Source organism: Ruditapes philippinarum, unplaced genomic scaffold (assembly GCF_026571515.1).
Source record: "Ruditapes philippinarum isolate M1 unplaced genomic scaffold, ASM2657151v2 ctg3430_1_1_1_1, whole genome shotgun sequence".
Classification (NCBI taxonomy): domain Eukaryota; kingdom Metazoa; phylum Mollusca; class Bivalvia; order Venerida; family Veneridae; genus Ruditapes; species Ruditapes philippinarum.
The window spans coordinates 314,799-334,937 of NW_026860251.1; the positions used below are offsets into that span (position 1 = coordinate 314,799).

The window sequence follows — 20,139 nt, forward strand, 5'->3', positions numbered from 1 at the left end:
CTTTGTACAATATAAAATCATAGGTACTTATAAAACCTTTGATCTTCCACTTTGCTGAAATAGTATAACCATACTTGTTATAAGTATTTTAATAGGAGATAACTAGGAAAAATTAATGCCATAGTTAAGTACCTTGTCAGTGACAAAGTTATGGAATTTGCGTACGAAAATCTTAGTGAACGGGAAAAGACTGCAGTAAGACTACCTTAAAGGTATCAAACAGATGGAGGGACATGTCATAATATGATGAAAATCTCCAAAGATAAGAATGAAACCATCATATAACTTACCTAGGAATTTAAACATGTTCTGATGTAATGGTGTTTTCAACATTGGGTTAAGCAGGAAGCAGTCTCTGTTGGCTCCCGACTCATCTCTACCATTTGGTGTTACAATAAGGAGAGACAGGGAACCATTCTGTAACTCGTCACACATTTCAGCAATACTTTCACTGTAACCTCCACCGCAGTCATCCACAGACTCACCTGTAATTATTTATAATTGATAATATTTGTTGCCCCAGGTACCTAAGGAACATATACTTCCATTTAAACCTAAAACATGTGCAAGTTATTTTTTCTTGCATTTTTTCATAGAAATAAATGTCATTTCATAGAAATAAATGTCATTTCATCCATTTCTATTTTCTTAAGGTAGCATATTATGAATTTACAGGTTCATTCACAATGGTGAAATGAAATCATCACAGGCAGACATTTTTATTCTTAAATGTCACCCCCATGCCTGATGAAATTTCAAGAATAATTACAATACAAAAATGTTTTTAAGATTATTGCATGCAACAGTTTAGCCAATGCACTATTGAAAAGTATTAAAATTTGAATATTCAAGATGCTAAGTAGATAATGTTAAAATTTTTCGTAGAACATATCAAGAGGATTTTTGTTGGTTTTTCTTCAAAATATTTCCCATTTTGTCCCAAAGATTCATCAAGTAGGACTATTATTGCAATAGTTACATGACATTCTTGCCATGATAATATGACATTCTTGCAATGATAATACAATATTCTTGCAATGATAATATGACATTCTTGCAATGATAATATGACATTCTTGCAATGAGAATACAACATTCTTGCAATGATAATATGACATTCTTGCAATAATACGACATTCTTGCAATGGTAACATATCATTCTGGCAATGATAACATGACATTGTTGTACTGATTACTTGACATTTTTGCACTTAAACTTGACACAGATATACTGGCTTTCCCTTTTTCTGCACAATCTGCTTCATAACATTAGCTTTAGATATCAACACATAAAAATGTTAATTGATTTGAACTATTTGCCAGATTCATATTTCTATATCCTTTTTTCTTTCAAAGAAACATGTTACTTTGAAAAAGCAAATCAATGCCTTTTATTTCTCTGACACTCTTTTGATTAAACTAAAGTTATTCACATACCAACAAATTTGACTTTCCAGATCCTGTGAGGCAGCATTAAGGAGTCTGCTCCAAACACTCCCATCTGTTGTGACATCTGTCCAAATACCGACTTGATACCGTCAGGGCCAGCAACTCCGCCTTTCCCTCGAGATCTCTTCACCTGTATTCTATTCAATTCTAGGACAGGACCATGTTGCTTGTCACGCACCATTGTGGCTTGTACTACTTTCCTAAATGCTGTTTCCTGAAACATTATCATTAAATAATGAACACATAGTGAAAGAGACACCAAAGGATAAACAGACTAGAAATATTTCTGGGAGCAAAATATAATTGGTCCACTTTACATAGAGGAAAACCCACAAAGTTACTACAATTAGCTAATTCATGCTTCCATTTGGATACTCGAGTGGCTACAGGCACAATAGGTAACTGTAGTATTTGATGTCATTCATTCAAAGCTCATTAAATTGGCTATGTCTTCTCTTCAGAGGCTACAGAACAAGAGCTGTCCGTAAGACAGCGCGCTCGACTTTTTTATTGCTTGCCAATAAAAAAAGTTTTTGCAGTAAAAGGCAATACAAGAATCTCTGTATTTTTAAAGTGAACAATGGCCATGAGCATTAAGATATTTAGTGAAGAATTATTTTATTATGACATAATTTATGGTAAAGTGAACAAGTGGATAGGAATGAATTTTTTTAGATTTTTTAAGTTTTTTAGTGCTTGCCTATAATACAAAACATTGACAGTTAAGGGCCATAATTCAAATAAAATCTTTGACAGAATTACCTTCTCCTGGACATGTTTGGGAATCATGATTGTAAACAAGTATTCCAACTTTCAAATTAATATCTCAAACAGTTCAGTCAAAAAGTGGACTGGTACTAAAAACTTAACCAAGATTCTAAGTCGATAAAAGGCCTTAATTTTTAAAACAAATCCTTGACAGAGTTACCTTCTCTTGCGTACAGATGGGGGTAATGATGTGAAATAGCATTAAAAGTTTCAAAGCAATATCTCAAAGGGTTAAGGCAATAAGTGGATTTACCCATATTCAATGTATTTTCTAAGTCAAAAAGGGCATAATTCTGTCAAAAACCTTGACAGAGTTATGTCCTCTTGTCTGTTGATGAAGGTCGTGATGGTAAACAAGTATGGTCAGTTTCAAAGCAATACCTCCAATGGTTTTGAAATAAAGTGAGGTGGTACAAAAAACTTAACCAAGCTCAATACACTTTCTAAGTCAAAAAAGGGCCATAATTCTGTCAAAAACCTTGACAGAGTTATGTACTCTTGTCTGTAGATGGAGGTTATGATGGTGAACAAGTATGGTAAGTTTCAAAGCCATACTTGTAATACTTCTGAAATAAAGTGGGGTGGTACGAAAAACTTAACCAAGGTGTGACGCCAACGCCGACGCCGGGGCGAGTAGGATAGCTCCCCTTTTCATAGAAAAGTCGAGCTAACAAAAGAGAATCCACCTTTGTATTTCACTGAAGCACATCCTATCACTACCTCAAATGATAATATTAATGAAAAGAGATGAAATTTAGAAAAAAGAAACATTGTCCCAGACTAAGTAATGTTACCTTTGCACTAGAGACTATCACCCCTCGTAGTTTATCTAGCCCAGTGAACACCTCCCCTTTATCTTGACTGGTATCCTGCAGATCAAACATTGAGATTGACGGGCAGAACAAGTCAGAGAAGTGATGTAGGAGTACCAGTCTATTTCTCAAGGTTGTTATTGGTATCGTCTGCAAATGATTGTATTCCATTGGAACATCAGTTGGCAACTTGCCAGCACTGACTGGTTTGTTTGTGGACCATGCTAAACTATGGGCAGACCCGCAAGCAACTCTGTTGATCTTTTTACCTAAAATTATCAAGAGTTGTACAAAACAATACATTTTATGTCAGTAAGAGTTAGCATTGACAACTTGTATTAATAACCTAATAAATTATAGCACAAGCTGTCAGACATAACATAAGTATTCTATTCCTAACATATGACATAAAAATATTTATCAATAAGGATGAAAATATCTAAGTAACTAGTATCTGCAAAATAGCCTCCTTAAAGGTTGGGTACCCATGTTTTGTTTATAAAAATGCATCAGGGTAATTACAATTCACTTTAAACAAACTGGCATTTATCTACAACATTATCCCTGATGCCACATAAATTCGAGAAAGATTAAGCCATATAAAATAGAAAGAAATAAAATCTAACCTTGTAAAGCTGCCACTAGTCTGGGTCTCTGTATGGCATTGGTTGTCCCATCCCCCAGTTGTCCCTCGTCATTATCTCCCCAAGAGTACACCTCGCCCATATCCGTACATCCCACACAGTGCAGGGAACCGCAGGCTATATCTACAACCTTCTTGCCTTGAAGAGCCGAGACCCGACGGGGACGTCTAACATGATCATCACTTCCATGTCCCAGTCTATGGTAGTCACCTTTACCCCTGTACATGAAAATCACATTAAACTCTCAAACTCAAACCATACTAAATTTTTACAATGAACTTGTCCTGCTTTTTGAGCTCTGCATTTAATGAGAATTATCAATTATTATTGTTTTAATAAGACAAAATAACAAAGCAGACAACAATGTCAGTGAAATCGGAAAAAAATAATAAAAACCTAAAGACACTTCCATCAGATAGCAATGTCAATGATATACTGATGATAAATTAATTTGTTACTATTTAAAAACATCATTGAGAACTTAACAATATTCAAGTACTTTGATAATTGTGGAAATACTATTATACAATCGTACAGTCATTTCCTTGAATTGTTTAGTATTTGAGAAATTAACAAATACTGCATAAAATCTTACACAGGAATATAATCGTCCAAGCTTGTTTCTAGTTATATTTATATGTTTGTTCAAACGTTTGTTTACCTAACTCTTTGACAAACTGGCATTACTTTTAAGTATTCAACATTGTCAAAACACCTTACCATGTGAAGACAGCCCCTGATTTAGTGAGGGCTACAGAGAATTGTGATCCACATTCCACCTTGATAACACCTACACCCTGTAGTGCATCGATCTTCATAGGAACCTTACAACCATCACTACCTCCACGACCTACAAATAAGACATTAAATTTTGTGATTGGATGTATGTTTTAAGTCATATAGAAACTGTTTATGACACATTGAAACTATTCTACTAGTGCAAAAAGACAGTAGGCACCTCCAAACAAATTTATTCAGGTTTTGTAGACACCTGAACAAAAGTATCATATTAGATTGCTGAAGGAAGGAAAGTTTCTCCAAAGCACATTATTTCAGATGTTTGTGGGTACATGAATACAATAAATCTTTTTCCTGTATAAAACAAGTAGCCTGTTTCTGAATGTTTTTTAAAGACAAGGGATGTAAAGGAAGGCAAAAATTACAAAATGACAGTAATTTACTAAAGAAATTCAAAAATCGACTTAAATACTTAAAACATTCATGAAACACTTTTTGTAAGTTGCTGGACAATATGGAATTTTTATTTTGAGTGTGTTACTCAATGTACATCATTTTTTCTGATCATTCTTAAGTCATGTTATTTAAGAACTGTCATAAAATATTTACCAAGTTTTCCATAATCCCCGTCACCCCAGGACCAGACACAATCATTATCTGTAATACACAGTGTCTGGGCATCCCCACTACCACATGCTACATCTGTCACACGCTGACCCTTCAGTGCTTCAACCTGAAAATATCACACAAATTTGGTAAAAATTATGTTTATAAGTGTTAACAAACAAAAAAAATACTTTTTCCAGGTTGAATTTCATTAAGCACGTAAATCTTATTAAATCCAAAAACTGAACTTTTTAACAAAGCCCCAAAAGCATCCTGTATTTAACTTCATGAAATCTAAAAAAGCAACAAAAAAAAACACAACTTTTTTTCACAACCTGAAAAACCATCCTGTAGTTAACTTCAAATGTATTTTATTTCATTACCAACAACAATTTTCAAACCAAAATAGACACAGGTTTATATTAAGGCAGTTTTAAGTTTGACATTAGTTACTTTCTTTAACCCTTACCATACTAAATATCTTAAATGGACTTGTCCATCTTTTAATCTGGACAAAACCATTCAGCATCATTTTCAAGAAATATTTCAAAACATATACTGACTGATCAGATGGCCAGGAAGTTTCGACTGATCTTGGCCTACACTGGTCACACGTGTAGATTCCAGTCACCAGCAATGTTAACTTTAATTAATCAAACAAATAACTAATTCCTACCATTTTAGGTTTAGACTGGTCCTCACTATCACCATGTCCCAGTCTGCCGTACCTGCCTTTACCCCAGGTGTACAGTTCCCCGCTAGATGTTATACATGCACTGTGAGCTCCTCCTGCAGCTATAGATACCACCTCCTTGCCTCGTAGTGACTCAATCACCCTAGGTCTATCACATGGACTGAATAAGAAAATATTAACATATATAACTATGGAATTACAACAAACGTAGTCAGGAAACAAAATTCTTTGGAATTTTGAGCCTTTAGGATTCAGATAATCGTTTTTAAGCTATTCTCAAGCAGTCTGACATGAGATCTTGTATTATTTAAGTAAGACCTACAGCCTCATTACAGTCTAATTACTAACAGTTTTTTTTTTACTATTGAACTTATTTTTTACAACTGACCTAAAAATTAAACACTTTCACACATCTGTAGTATTTTTTTATTTTTTTAAATTGTCACCTTGGCACTTCGCACTTAGCAGTGATAGGCAGATCCATGCCATTGTATTATAATAAACTAAATCCATTAATCCCTTTAATTAGCAACAGAAAATTCCAAATTCAAAATATGGCAAGTGTATGACACAAATTTAGCCGAATTAAAGTAAAATGTTTGTCTTACCTTCTATTTCCATGTCCTAGTTTCCCATCTTCTCCCTCGCCCCAGGAGTACACCTCCCCCTCAGCTGACAGGGCTAGACAATGTTTCCCTCCAGAATTAACCGCTATCTTCTTTATAAACACATGTTGTATAGACTCGAGTAGTGTTGGAGTGGAAATTGACTCTGTACCACCTATACCCAGTCTGCCACCTGCCCCATAACCAGTCGCATATACCTGCGTTAATAAAAACATAACTTTAACCTGTCTATAAAGAACTTTACAATATAGGGATTGCAGTTATAATCTACATGTAATACCAACTTATAACCAGTCTACCAAATATAAATATCTGGTAAACCAGTCCATAAAGAAGATGACAACACTAAGAAGATAGTCATAATCAACCTATAACCAGTCTGCTTTCAACTTAACCAAATACGTAACATGTACAAACAGACAGCAAAAAGGCAAATATAGAAATTTATTTATTTGTTTGTTTATTTTATTGGATTTTACACTGACACTGTAAAGGTCATAAAGCAACTTTCAAGCTTTATTAGTGGAGGATGACGTTATGGGGTTTTGACCCAAAGCGGTGAGGGGCAAGTGATTTTAAATCAGCAACCGTAACTACAAAGGCCCTTCAATATAGAAATGGTTCCATCATATTTAAGTTGACTCATGTACCATAATTCAATCATTAATGCAGAAGACAAAAAAAATGTCAATTTTTTTTTTATTACTATGAACTACACAAAGCCTAAAAACTGTTTTGATATATGCTCACATAATACAGGCACTGTACATAGAAAACTCTCGAGTTCAAAAATACAACAATACTTGTCAACCATGTATGCTCTCTAATGGCCAAGAATTAGTAATATTACAAATCTCCTTACTAAATTTGAAATCATTGATCAAAAAGTTTTTGTTTTTTTTTGTACTTTACTATGTCCATCATGACTTTTGACCTTAATACATATATCTATGACTCATGACTATGTTCCTCAGCAAACATGTCCTTATATTTCCAAAAATAAAACAACAACATTAAATTCTAACTAAATCGGGTAATTTACCTTGCCGTCTGCTGTTACAGCAAACAACGTCTGCTCCCCACCAATCAACTGTAGTGGTCTTAAACCCGACAATGACTCACAACTCACTGGTAACTTCACCTTTGCCCCTTCAACTCCGCCAAGCTGACCTCTATGATTGTGACCCCAGCCCCAGATCTGACCACTTCCTCCCCAAGATAGTGTCCAGTCTTCAGGTTTTCTAAGAACAAATAAACAAGCCATGTTTAGGTTTTCTTGAAAGAATACAAGATCACAACTGTGAAACATTTCCCTGATAAAAATTCCAAAATGAAACTTCCTAAAAATAAAATTGGTACTACTATTTCAAAATACTACATGCAGGTACATAAAATAATGACAAACGATATCCTCTGAACAAAGAAACATTGTCTCACCTTCATAAATATTCATTTCTTTTATTAATTTAAAATTCTTAAGTAAATTAATTATTGAAGTAAAGTGCCTAATGATTCTGATATTTTCCCCAATTTTGAGTAAAACACTGCTAAAATTCCAAATATTATTGGTAAGGGTAATGTTCGTGAGAGAAACAAAACAATCTTAAACTAACCTATTCATCCACAGTAGAAGCTGTTCATCCAACTCCTGTTTAAATATAGTATGATCAGCATGGTCTGTTGTAATGTTCTCTCCGTCATCAGCGATGTCTTGTATCTTCTTCATCACCTCATCCAGGAACGTCGCTGGCAGTTTTCCTCTCTTCACAATGGCCGCTACCACCCTGGCTGCCATACAGTAACGCCTGAACCAGGCCCACTTGTGAGCCATCTCTGTACAGCAGGTCAATGAGTCTAAACCAAGGTCACAGGCTAGAGCTACCAGTACCTTTAATCATATAAACAACAGATTTTACCATATAATCTTTACCATATAATCTGACAATCCTAATTTGAACCACAACTGAGGAAACCAGTCTTGTAAGTGAACCACTTTGATTTCCTATAACTTTAATAGATAATTGTTTTCAAAGTCTATAGTAGAGAAAGCGTGCTACTTTTCTTCTCTCATTTCAAGTAACAGAGTGCAACTGTACTACAAATGAGGACTTATTTTCAAACATCATTAAAATTTACTTTTACATGTATTACTATAAATTTACTATCAAGAAAGACTTTTGTGGAAATCAATATATAAACTGACCTTAAAGAAAGGACTATGCATGAGATGTTTGCCACTGCGTACTATCGGATCCTCGTATTCGTACTGTCTCTGTAAGGCCTCGGGTAAACCTTTCACAAGCGAGGATAATGCTGTACTCGTCAAGGGCTGGAACATAGAAGATTTATTCCAATTTATTACATACATTATTTATATTGAATTAACATCTTAATATTTTAAAGTTAATCAATAATCTGTCTTCAACGTTAAGCCAACTAAGAGAACATCAGCATAATTCTGTTAACAATGAAAAACTTAGTTTGACATATAAACAGGATGATTAGCAAGCGTATAAAGTGGGGGAAACCTAAACATTTACAAGCTTACATGTTTGCAACTACAATGGTAGAAACAAACCAATGTCTTCCCAGAATTTTAGCAAAGGAACAAGCTCAATTCTTTCATCAGAAACATATTTAATTAGTTTGAGTTTTTACCCTGTCAATTCAATCTGTTTTTTTTTTAAACTCTCCAAAACATATAAGCTGACACTTGTACAAAGCTATTACCTAATTTTTAAAATTTTTTTTTCCGGAATGGATGCAAAAAAATTTTCATAGGATAAGAGATGTATTAAAATGTTGGGCCGGGTTATTTTTTCAAGAAGTTTTTCAAAAAACTTATTCGACACGAACATTATACTTACAACAGAAAATGATCTCGACAGATCTTGATCTGTGTCTAGTGTTGGACTCAACAACAGTTCATTCACATTAAGGGTCTGTCCAAAGTTAGCACTGATAAGACGTCTCAACTTCTGTAAAGCCCACATCCTCTGAGCTGCCCCTGTAAGTATAATAATACATTTTGTCATTATATCAACAAAGCTTTAATGATTTTTGTTTCTAAATCACAACAATGTATGTAAGTTTACAATCATAAGTATAGACATTCATGTATGTAGAATTATGTAACTTCTGTAAGGCTAGATGCATAGCTCTCTCAAGAAGAAATATCAGTATTACATATTTGGGTAGGAACAGAAGTGACAATAGTTTTAAGCCATTGTGGGAAAATTTTAAAATATGTACTGACTGAAAACCAAACAGGGCAGACTGTAATCATATGGCAGGAATGTGCCAGCTGATCTTGGTCTACTCTGTTCACATGAGTAGATACAGTTGTCGCCATAACAGCAAACTTTAAAATGCTCAACTATAGAATGAAAACAGATAAACTTACCAAGTGAACTGAGCTGAGCACATGCAGCCAGGGATGCAGCCAGTCTGGCGATGATGTTTCTATCCATATTCACTTCCAGTTTGAAACCCAGCAGGCACGTGACCAGGTCTATTGAAGGTCGTGAAAGTACAGTACGATCAGACAACATGTCCATTGGTGCGGCAGCTGGCATTATGGGATATACAGTGAAATACCAACCCCAGCCATTGACTGAACCGTCACTTGTAAACTTCCAGCGTATCTCATCACCTTGGATACGTAACTCTGATGACCAGTCTGTCCATTCACGTCCTAAAATAAACATTTACAATATCTGAATCTGATCAATCTTAATTTTTAAAATGGGAAATTCTTTTATGATTCTGTTTCCTTCTGAAGGGCAATGTAACTTAAGTTTCAGATTTCTTTAGAAATTACAACAAATTTTTCATAATCTACTTAAATCAGCAGTGGAAATCAAAGCAAAAAACCTTTCCCAATATGTGAAGAGCATAAAAAATTGAGGTCAATATACCTAAACTCTTATATCTTTAGTGCTAACATTGCAAGCTGACAAAATGTATCACAAGCAACCATATTTATAACAGTTTGAGTAAAATAACAAAATTATTCAGAACAATTTAAATCAATTATTCCAGGTAACCTGGTGGTTAAAGCAGTCTTTCCCTCAACTTGGGACTGTAGATACAAGCCCTACCCGTGTCACAACAATGTTTCCTAATATGAAACCAGTTTTAGTTCCAGGAAGCAGATTAGCGTGTCATTCAAATATGCTTCAGGTCTTCCTCACAATTAAGCTTAAATAAATATGTTTGAAATTTTCACCTGATCTAACAGTGAGGTTTCTACCAGCACTATCCATTATAGTCAGTGGATCATGTCTTCTCTCAGTAGAACATCTTCTATCAAACTCAATCCTCAATGCCTCAGCTCCTATAACATATAATAGATACATGAAGAGATTTCAAAATTACATGTCTCATTAACAAAGAAGCTATGACATTTTAAAAGCTGATTTTGTCTAAATAAACAGGCTTGCAATATTTTGTTCATGTTCTAAAAATTTTTTTTTACAGCCTGTCAAATATCAATGTTATTTTTAACTTTAAAACTGCTATTTGTCCTACAAACCCAATGAAGCCATTAAAATAGATATTTATCATTTAAATTTCAATGCCAGTGTCAAATTTATTTTAAAAGTATTCATAACTCAAGACAACTCTACATCTTTGATTACTTAACATTTAAGGCTGAAATAATTTTAACCAGATAAAAAGTTGATATTTAAGAATAAATGTAGATGTCCGAGTCTGTATCATAATAACTTAAACTCAGTACATACCTGGTATTTTAACATGACCTGCCAGTGAGGTATCATCAGTGTATGGATGTGGGCTCTCCTGTACAATAGGCTGGGCCAGGGACCGGCCCGAGTCCCGATCAGCTGCCACATCCTCTAGCTCTGTCACACAGAGTTCGAGCAGCATCTCCGCCACAGCAGGGTTTGACTTGGCTAACCCAGTGAGGACCTCAGACAGTGTCTCTTTACCGCTGTTGCCTACACGGCCAGCCACAGACAGTTTAAGTAGGTCAACCAACACCCTGGAATCATCCGGACTAAGTCTGCTTGTGAATTCATCCAGACCTAAGCAAATGTATATCAATACATTTTTATATATTTAAAATCCATTAAAATATTCAACAATTTTTTATTTTAATTAAACGGTTGAAATTTAACTTTCTTTTTGTGGATATCCTTATTTTTCCATCCAAATAAAATCTAATTAAAATCAACCTTAATTAATTTTTTTTGTGTACAATGGTGATATTAAGATAACTTTTTTTCTTTTCTGCCTGCAGTCAAACAAATATATGTTTGACACAAAGCATCAGTAAGTTATCACAGCCAGGTATCCTCATACCATACCAGAATAAGTAAGTTTATGCTGAATTGACAATGATTTACAGAAGCGACAAACTTTCATTGCAACCAAACATAAATATGTTTAGCCTATGGCGGCAACTAATTCTACATATTCATGCCATCTGATCATGGTTTGCACTGATTACTATTCAGCCAATACTTATAATGAAAATCTCCCTAAAAAGGATAATTTGTTTTGTCCAAACTGAAAGATCCCATGGATAGGTCCATTTAAGATATTCGAAAAGGGTTTTAAAATACATGATAGGCTTGCATTTCAATTTTAAACTTAAATAATTCAATGTTTAAAAAACTTTAAATCAACTAAATATCTACACATTACAAAATGGAAAGTAGAAAAGCAATTACCTGACAATATAACTTGTGGTTCATGTGACTCCATAGTGCTGGTGACCTCATCAGGTGAGGTGAAGGTCTCTGCCATGATACTCGTTACCTTGGAAACCTTTGAAGCCAAGGAATGCATGCTGGGAAATGCATGATGCTCCTCTAGTGTGATCTAAAATACATACAAGAGCAATTATTCCAACACTAATACTTTCTCGTCTCTGTGTAACATGCATGTTTGCAGAGGAGCATAGGGCATCAGCAGATGATTTCTAGCACATAAAAGTGGAACACCATATTTAAAAGGGCTTTAGTTTAACTCAACATAATTGTTAAGTCTAAACTTTGTAAACTGACAATGAGCTTCTGTGTCCTTGACTAATGGCAACGGTAACCCGGACAATGCTAAATCATCAAGAAAAAAAGGAAAACTGTGGATTCAAAAATCCTGAAGCCAGGAATAACCATAAACACTTTTAATTTTTAATATGTCACAAAAATTTATTTTTTTTAAAGATGAGAAAGTCATAAAATTTCTCACCTCCTGTGTGGAATCAACCAACGACACACCAATGTCATTGTGGTCAATCACTGATGCCATGTCCGCTTGCTGTGATGTGGAGGCCACCAAACTAGAGTCCATGCTCGGTGTGGGAGTCATACTCCTGGGCGTGGCTGTAGCATGGGACAATGAGGTCAACATGGGGTTTGGAGCAGGTACGGCCTGACATTCCTTCATCAATGCACTTACAACCACATCTCTGAAACATAATGTACAGTGTATATGAAAAGATGTTTGTTTGGGCTTTTACGATGATTTTATCACATTTTTGGTCATATCACAGAAGTCAATACACTTATCTTGTTTTCCAAGATAACTAACCAGTAATTACCATTTCCTCTGCATGTCATCAGCTACTAATCCCTAATGATTTATAAGTTACAGCAGTGAGAGACAAATGACCATAAGACTCTATTGTCTGAGATCAATTGTCAAAGATCTGACTAAAGGATCGAACCGGTGACCTCCTGGATTACAAATTATTCCTCTCCCAAGTGAGTTAAGCAGGTAAACTTTATTAAATGGCTAAATGATTGGCTCTTGATATAGTTACTGTATTAAGGTTAAAAAATCATCTGCTGTATTTCAAAACAAGAAATCCTGCCTAAGATTCTTTAAAAACTTTAAAGACTTTCCACAATCAAGCAAGATTCCTAGCTTAAAACAAGTTGATGTTTCTTCCTGGAATTATTCTTTAAAGAGTTATCTTAAGCACATATCAAAGGAAGCCTCAATATGTTTATAATCTAAATTCTTATTAACTAACAGACTTACCTAGCATACATTATCTGCAAGGCTGTCAGGACATTTGTAAGAGCCTGTTGCTTGGAAACATCAGATTCCTGTGAGAGTATGACCTTGGCAAGTGAAGGTCGTGAAGATTTAGTGTGAGACGACGTGGACAAGTTTGGTGAATGATCCTCATTGTTCCCCTCTATTATACCTGAAAGTTAATTAAATATTCAAGGCTCAATTTTCTTCCTTGTTGACACGAAATCTGCTGAATATATGTAATTGATTTGCACTAATTTGGAATTGGAACAGTCCTTTTAAAATTTTAGGGATTTTAGCATGGAAATACAAAAATAATTGAGCTACAAACAGTATAAAGCCTGGTCAGACTTCAAGGATGTGCAGGCTCACCTAACTCTTAATTAGGGAAAACCTTTTCACTTTGGGTTCCAGCAGGTTTTGGGTTGATGTCAATGCAGAAAAATCTATGCGGAAGAACAATTTATGACATTTAACACATGATCTTTTTACTTTATATTTAGAACTCATTGCAACCAGTACTAGAATATCTAGAAACATCATAATGATGTAAAACAGATGAATGCACACTGTATATAAACTATTAAAAATAAAGTTTTAGGAAAAGGAAAAAAATAATGTGCATACTATTTGCAAGCATATAAGCAATTAGGAATATTCTTGGTGTAACTAAATTCTTTATCAAATATATAGCTGTAAAAGATATAAAATTAAAATCCTCAGACACAGTATTTCATCAAATTCAGAATGTTACCCTTCTTACCTAAATTAGTTGCTCCTAGAGGATCTCTAGAAGTAGAGAATAGGACAGGTTCATGTGTCATAGGGGTGGACAAGTCTGTTGTGGCCCATGCTACACTATGAGAGGACCCACAAGCCACCTTGGTGATCTTGTAGCCTTCTAAACCATGTACAAGAGCTGGTTTCCGGTTCACTGTTGTGGTACTGTTTCCCTGCTGACCGTGGTCATTATCACCCCATGCATATACCTGTAAGTAGATATGTATTTTTCATTATTTGTTATCATATTTGTCGGGGAATTAGGACTGCCAACACTGTTTAGGCTATATGGCAATTTTTCAGTTTTCCAAGAGAATGAAGACCTCAGTGTCCCTTTTTGTATTATTTCAAACATAAATGCAACTCATATTTGAATACTTCAAGCCACTCTTTTTGGAAAGGGTACAAGATAATGATGTAGTTGGTAAATAGTTATAAGATGCACATCTTGCAAGGTATTGCCAAAGTTGGAATTCAAAATCCATTCTGACTATAGCTACAACTTAATTCAAAGAAAATTATTTCATCTACACAACTCTTGCTCCATGTTTGGTGGAAGAGAATCATTTTTAAATATTCCACTTGAATTCTACTTCAAATAATTCTCAACTTATTATTAAGCTTAAACAACAACTGTTCCCTCTTTCAGTTAAAAAGAGTACAAATGACAAGCTTTGTTACAATGGTATAACATGTACATATTACCTGTCCTGTTTCTGTGACAGCTAGACAATGAAGCGCTCCTACAGCTACATGCACGATCTTCTTCCCAACAAGACCTTCAGCAAGGGTCGGCTTCCTTACATGGGCATCAGTCCCGTGACCTAGTCGAAAATAGTCTCCCTTGCCCCTAAAATTACATAAAGTTCATTGATCATTTTAAAAGATCATTTCAGGAAAATGCATGACAATGCAAATTTAATTTCATGCCAAATCCTCAAAATAATAGGTTTATTCAGTCATTACAATGTTAATGAGTTATATTTCATGTCTGCGGGAAAATCGTGAAATCTGCTAACATTTCTTAAACTCTAATAACACATGTCAAATAATTGAAGATGCCAGTATAACTGATAAACTGACAAACTTACATGTTAAGATATACAAACTACATGCTGAAATGCTTTTCTAAAATTTGGAAAACAAACAAAACAGTCGAAAAATAGCAAATGAAAACGGACTAATCTGAAGATATACTTCATATAGAAAAAAATCAACAACGCCTACCATGTCCAAACTTGTCCTGATTTTGTCCTTGCCAGTGAAAACTGGGCACCACACTCAATCTGGGTCACACCAAGACCTCTCAATCTGTCAATCTCCTTTGGAACATTACACCCCTCACTACCTCCACGTCCAAGTTTCCCGAAATCCCCGTCACCCCAGGAATATACCAGTCCCTCGTCAGTGAGGGCAAGAGTTTGAGCATCTCTACTGCCACATGCAATCTGTATAACCCTCTGTCCTGCTAGCTCCTTTACCTTTAGTGTCAATGAAAATTTATAGAGTTAAATTTCTTAAAGACCTATATCAGTACATTCTTGCTTTGCTGGCTGGCAATAATAACAGTGTGTTGTATATCAAATAACAAATCCAGGGTTTTCATATGAGGCAACAGATGCTCCAAAGAAAACAAACCATTTTACCAAGGGTCAAGGGTGATATTTTAATATACAGGCTGAAAATACAACCAATTTTAACCAATGGTTTGGATCGCCAATCGGTTAATAATGAAAACACTGAAATCTGTGCTAAAACTTATTACAAGTTCTAATGCTATTATTAAAAGTTTTCTCAAGCACATACCACTAAAAAGTGAAATAATTAGGGGTCACTCTTAGACTCCAATAATTACGTGGTATTACATGCTAGTACAGTCAAACCAGTGAATTAAGGCCACCCAAAGCAGAGACTGAACATGAACTTTGAAGACAAGTGGTCTTTATTTGGAGGTTAGTGTTTTATATTGTATCGATGCAGGGGTGACGAAAAATTGTCTTTATTTACAGGGTAGTCTTTAATTGTAGATAGTCTAGATAGTGGTTTGTAGATAGAAAGTGAATAATTTCAATATTCTAACATCTGACAATTAACATATCAAGTGTAGAATGATCAGTATTTCACTGGGACTATAGCAAATCAATACTGTGTTTTACCTGTTTCGGTTTTAGCTGTGTGGTGTTATCACCATGCCCTAATCTTCCATATTCCCCTAATCCCCAGGTATAAAGGTCACCATTAGATGTGATAGCTGCACTATGGGAGCTTCCACAGGAGATGTCACGTACACGCTTTGACTTCAGGGCATCTATCAATCTTGGCTTGTCACAATTCCTGTAATAGTTAAGTATACTGATTTCTTAATAAAGTTTGACACGCTCAAATAGATGCTATAAAAGACTTGGAGAGAGTCACAGGGTCTCATGTCCATTTAAATTCAGCAAACAAATCATTCACTTATTCACTTTTCTTTCTACTATACATTCTGTAGGCTTTTCATACTTTTTTTTTTAATAAATATGCTCAAGTTAAAATTTCACCACAAATGATTTCTTTAGAACTGATAATTTCTGTTGTATAAGTTCTGGTCTTAAAGCTACATTAAATAAATATGTAAAAATATATTGCCATCGGCCTAAAAACCAAGCATTATACAGTTTTATTAACCTTTTTAACAGTATTATTGTAAATATCTCATGAAACATTGTTCATAAATACCAATTTTATACGGAAAACCCCACAGTAACACAAATTTTCGTATACGAATTTTAACATGCAAATGAAGACTATAATCAGTTTGTGTATGTGCTACGCCACAGTGTTATAGTTGCTATACAGAACACAGCAAATACGAGATTTCATGTGCATACACACTTACATACACGTTTTAGCTTCACGGTGCACTTGGCATGGTGTTCAGGAAAGAGTAATCATCTCATAAAAATATTAAATTTGTATGAAAACAACCGTTACAATGCGTAAATAATATTTCATACTAAATATACCGTTATATTAGGACTGCTACTTATAGCCATGATAATTGATTTAATATTGATGTACGGATGACCCGAAGGCGGAGTTTCTCATGCAAATTCCAATTTCGCCACAATGAGGTCGCAGATATTTATGCTTATAAAACTCATTTTGGTTGCCAATTTATTAATGAAATGTCGCTATTTCTGTTTTTAAGAAATTCATTTAATGTAGCATTAAGTTACATTGTGTTAGTTGTATGGCAAAAACTTAAAAAATAAAATATTAATACCTCATGAAATATTGAATTATCAAATATAATCAACATCTGAGAAAAGCTATGATCATAAAGTAATATTTACATTCTACTGAAGTGACCAAGTTTGCCATCATCACCTTCGCCCCATGAGAAAACTTTCCCGTCCACAGTTAAAGCTAGGGCGTGACGACCTCCTGAAAGAAAGACAATGTATTTCAGATTTCAATTCTACATACAACAAGAGCCATGTCAACATGGCCATCCCCCGCCGAATGTGTTTGCTCATTGGAAGAATGTATATGTAGTAGAGCAGAATAATTCCATTTTAAGAGGTCTTTTGGTAATGAAAACTGATGGCTATAGTGATTACAGATTTGAAACCTATGTGAATACTGATGGCTGAAAATAACAAAAAAATAATGCAGGGTAGGTTATCATTCTTGTGTGCTGCATCCCTCCTCAGTAAAATCTATCCACCTATGAAGTTTCAAGAAAAAAATTGAATTGAAAAATTAAGTATGAAAAATAACAAAGGGCAATAACTCAAAAATTATGAAAGGTTGAGTTATCATTCTTGTGCACTGCACACCTCCTGAGTGAGATCTATGCACCTATGAAGTTTCATGTTGATATCTCATAGGCTTTTGGAGTTATGCTCTGGACAAAAATCAATTTTGAAAAATAACAAAGGGCAATAACTCAAAAATTATGCAGGGTAGAGTTATCATTCTTGTGCACTGCTCTCCTCCTCAATGAGGTCTATCCACCTATGAAGTTTCAAGTTGATAACTCAAATACTTTTAGAGATATGCTCCGGACAAAAATGTTGGACCGAAGGATGGACGGAAAGTCGGACGGACGGACGGAGGCTATTTCTATATCCCCCGCCGCCTTTTCGGCGGGGGATAATAATGGCTTAATTACTTCTGTCATCGCAGTAAGTCCTTAATATCATAATTGTACTTTTCTTTTTTTTTTCATCAGTATCATCACATATATAAATTCTTAATTTTCTGACATGAAATTTACTTACAAAAAGATGATTTCATTATATAAAAAAAAAAATTAAGTTCAAAATTTGATTTAATCCTAATTGTTATGAGGAAAGTGATTTTATTTACCAGAATGCACTGCCACTTTCTTGATGACATACTGACTGAGTGCTGTAAGTTGTCTGGGCACAGATACCGTCCCTGTATTCATACCAAGCCCTAGTCTACCATTGGTAGCCTCCCCACATGCGTAAACCTTACCCTCCTGGGTCACTGTAACAGGAAATCATTGTACAAAGTAGAAAATAAGGCAAGATGACAACAGTGTTGTATTTTTCAAATTCATTAAGTTACTTTTAAACAATACAAAATGATGTCATATACAGTGATATTCAATTTCTAAAACAAACAGTACCACATCCTTGAGTCACTTTATAATTCTTTCTAGCAACTCCTATGTAAATTTCCTTCCAAATACAAGTTTTTTTTTTTCTTTTTTGGCTGGGTTATATGTCGCCTTCACCAATAAGTCATATGTCGACTTTCCAGCTTTACTGGTGGATAGTGACAGATTATTTATATAAAAGAAATTTAAACCCAGCTACAGCAGTCCTTTCCTAAAACATATTCATACTACAAATAGACACTATTTCACACTCCACTGGCATTCTGGCAATTCATCAAGCATAAGATGGAAATATGGCAGAACTGTTTATCTTCTGCTCAACATACATGACAGGCTTCAAACTCACAGCTTTACAGAAAACGTAATTTCAAATTCAATAACCTTAACTATTAACCAGTTGTGGCAATATCTTGGTACTAAAATACCATTTAAACATGACACGAGATACTTTAACAATGACACTTACCACAGAAGAGTGACTTAGATCCACCTACAATCTGTACACACTTCAATGCTGATAATGTCTCATTCAACACTGGCAATTTGATCTGTCGCAAAATAAAAGAAAATACATAAAAAAAAAAAAAAATTTAAATACCCAAGCTTTTACATTTTCTATTGTGTGACTGGGTTTTTTTTTGTTGTTGGACAGAACAACAGTTAATCTGGCAACATTCCAGCTTCTACTGGCAGATGTAAACTCCCAATATATCAGAGAGTGCTAGGCAACTTGGTAGCGCCACCTTAAAACAGCTTCTTTATATCTATATTTAAATCATGTGTGAAATTTAGATATTTAAAAATTCCTTAAATTCTTACAGTTTAATACAGAAAAGAAATGACACTTACAAGTCATAACTTTAGGAAAAATTCTGAAAATTTCATTCATGACAACATATCAATGAAATAGTTCATAAATGAGAACATATCCTGATAACATGAAAGTTTACAAAACTATCTAAGCTTTGATTTAAACCTTATAATAAAAAATTTATGTGGACTGCAGAAACTTAATTTCCATCAAAATAATCTTCATATTCATATCTGTTACATGTATCTAAAAGTATATCTAAAGTGATAGTGACCTTTGACCCTTTCGGACCTCCAAGCTGATCTTTATCATTTAAACCCCAAGTAAAGACATGAGTTTGAATCTCTTTTCCAGCTCCTTTGACTTTACGTTTCACGCACGGTATTGGTAGCAACCTCGAGTCTTCTTCCTCGTCCTCACGGTCTGAGGCGAGGAATGAGAACCCGGCAGCCGAGTCATCATCGGACCGGAAACGTCCGACAAGAGACAGACCGTGGATTTTACAATCAATTCCACTCTGTCTGCACTGTTTAATGGCAATCTCTATATATCTATAATACTGAAATTGAAAAA

At 34.7% G+C, this 20,139-nt stretch overlaps 1 protein-coding gene across 2 annotated transcripts in view; it reads right to left on the reverse strand.

Moving 5' to 3' along the window:
* The window catches only part of LOC132759401 (E3 ubiquitin-protein ligase HERC2-like), a 33,287-nt gene that overhangs the window by 3,330 nt on the left and 9,818 nt on the right, over positions 1-20,139 (reverse strand). The window contains exons 16-41 of one of the 2 annotated variants that reach the window (XM_060751169.1): positions 19,841-20,125; positions 19,222-19,303; positions 18,479-18,622; positions 17,461-17,551; positions 16,282-16,459; positions 15,353-15,606; positions 14,831-14,975; positions 14,109-14,334; positions 13,349-13,517; positions 12,554-12,773; positions 12,034-12,184; positions 11,083-11,385; positions 10,566-10,673; positions 9,741-10,031; positions 9,205-9,344; positions 8,541-8,666; positions 7,951-8,225; positions 7,380-7,578; positions 6,320-6,534; positions 5,694-5,871; positions 5,021-5,144; positions 4,394-4,523; positions 3,656-3,891; positions 3,012-3,298; positions 1,438-1,663; positions 291-485 (exon numbers count right to left, since the gene is read on the reverse strand). In XM_060751169.1, coding sequence (XP_060607152.1) covers positions 291-485; positions 1,438-1,663; positions 3,012-3,298; positions 3,656-3,891; positions 4,394-4,523; positions 5,021-5,144; positions 5,694-5,871; positions 6,320-6,534; positions 7,380-7,578; positions 7,951-8,225; positions 8,541-8,666; positions 9,205-9,344; positions 9,741-10,031; positions 10,566-10,673; positions 11,083-11,385; positions 12,034-12,184; positions 12,554-12,773; positions 13,349-13,517; positions 14,109-14,334; positions 14,831-14,975; positions 15,353-15,606; positions 16,282-16,459; positions 17,461-17,551; positions 18,479-18,622; positions 19,222-19,303; positions 19,841-20,125 — 4,978 coding nt within the window. Of the gene's footprint in view, positions 1-290; positions 486-1,437; positions 1,664-3,011; positions 3,299-3,655; positions 3,892-4,393; positions 4,524-5,020; positions 5,145-5,693; positions 5,872-6,319; positions 6,535-7,379; positions 7,579-7,950; positions 8,226-8,540; positions 8,667-9,204; positions 9,345-9,740; positions 10,032-10,565; positions 10,674-11,082; positions 11,386-12,033; positions 12,185-12,553; positions 12,774-13,348; positions 13,518-14,108; positions 14,335-14,830; positions 14,976-15,352; positions 15,607-16,281; positions 16,478-17,460; positions 17,552-18,478; positions 18,623-19,221; positions 19,304-19,840; positions 20,126-20,139 lie in introns of both variants that reach the window. The other variant, XM_060751168.1, reaches the window with a different exon arrangement.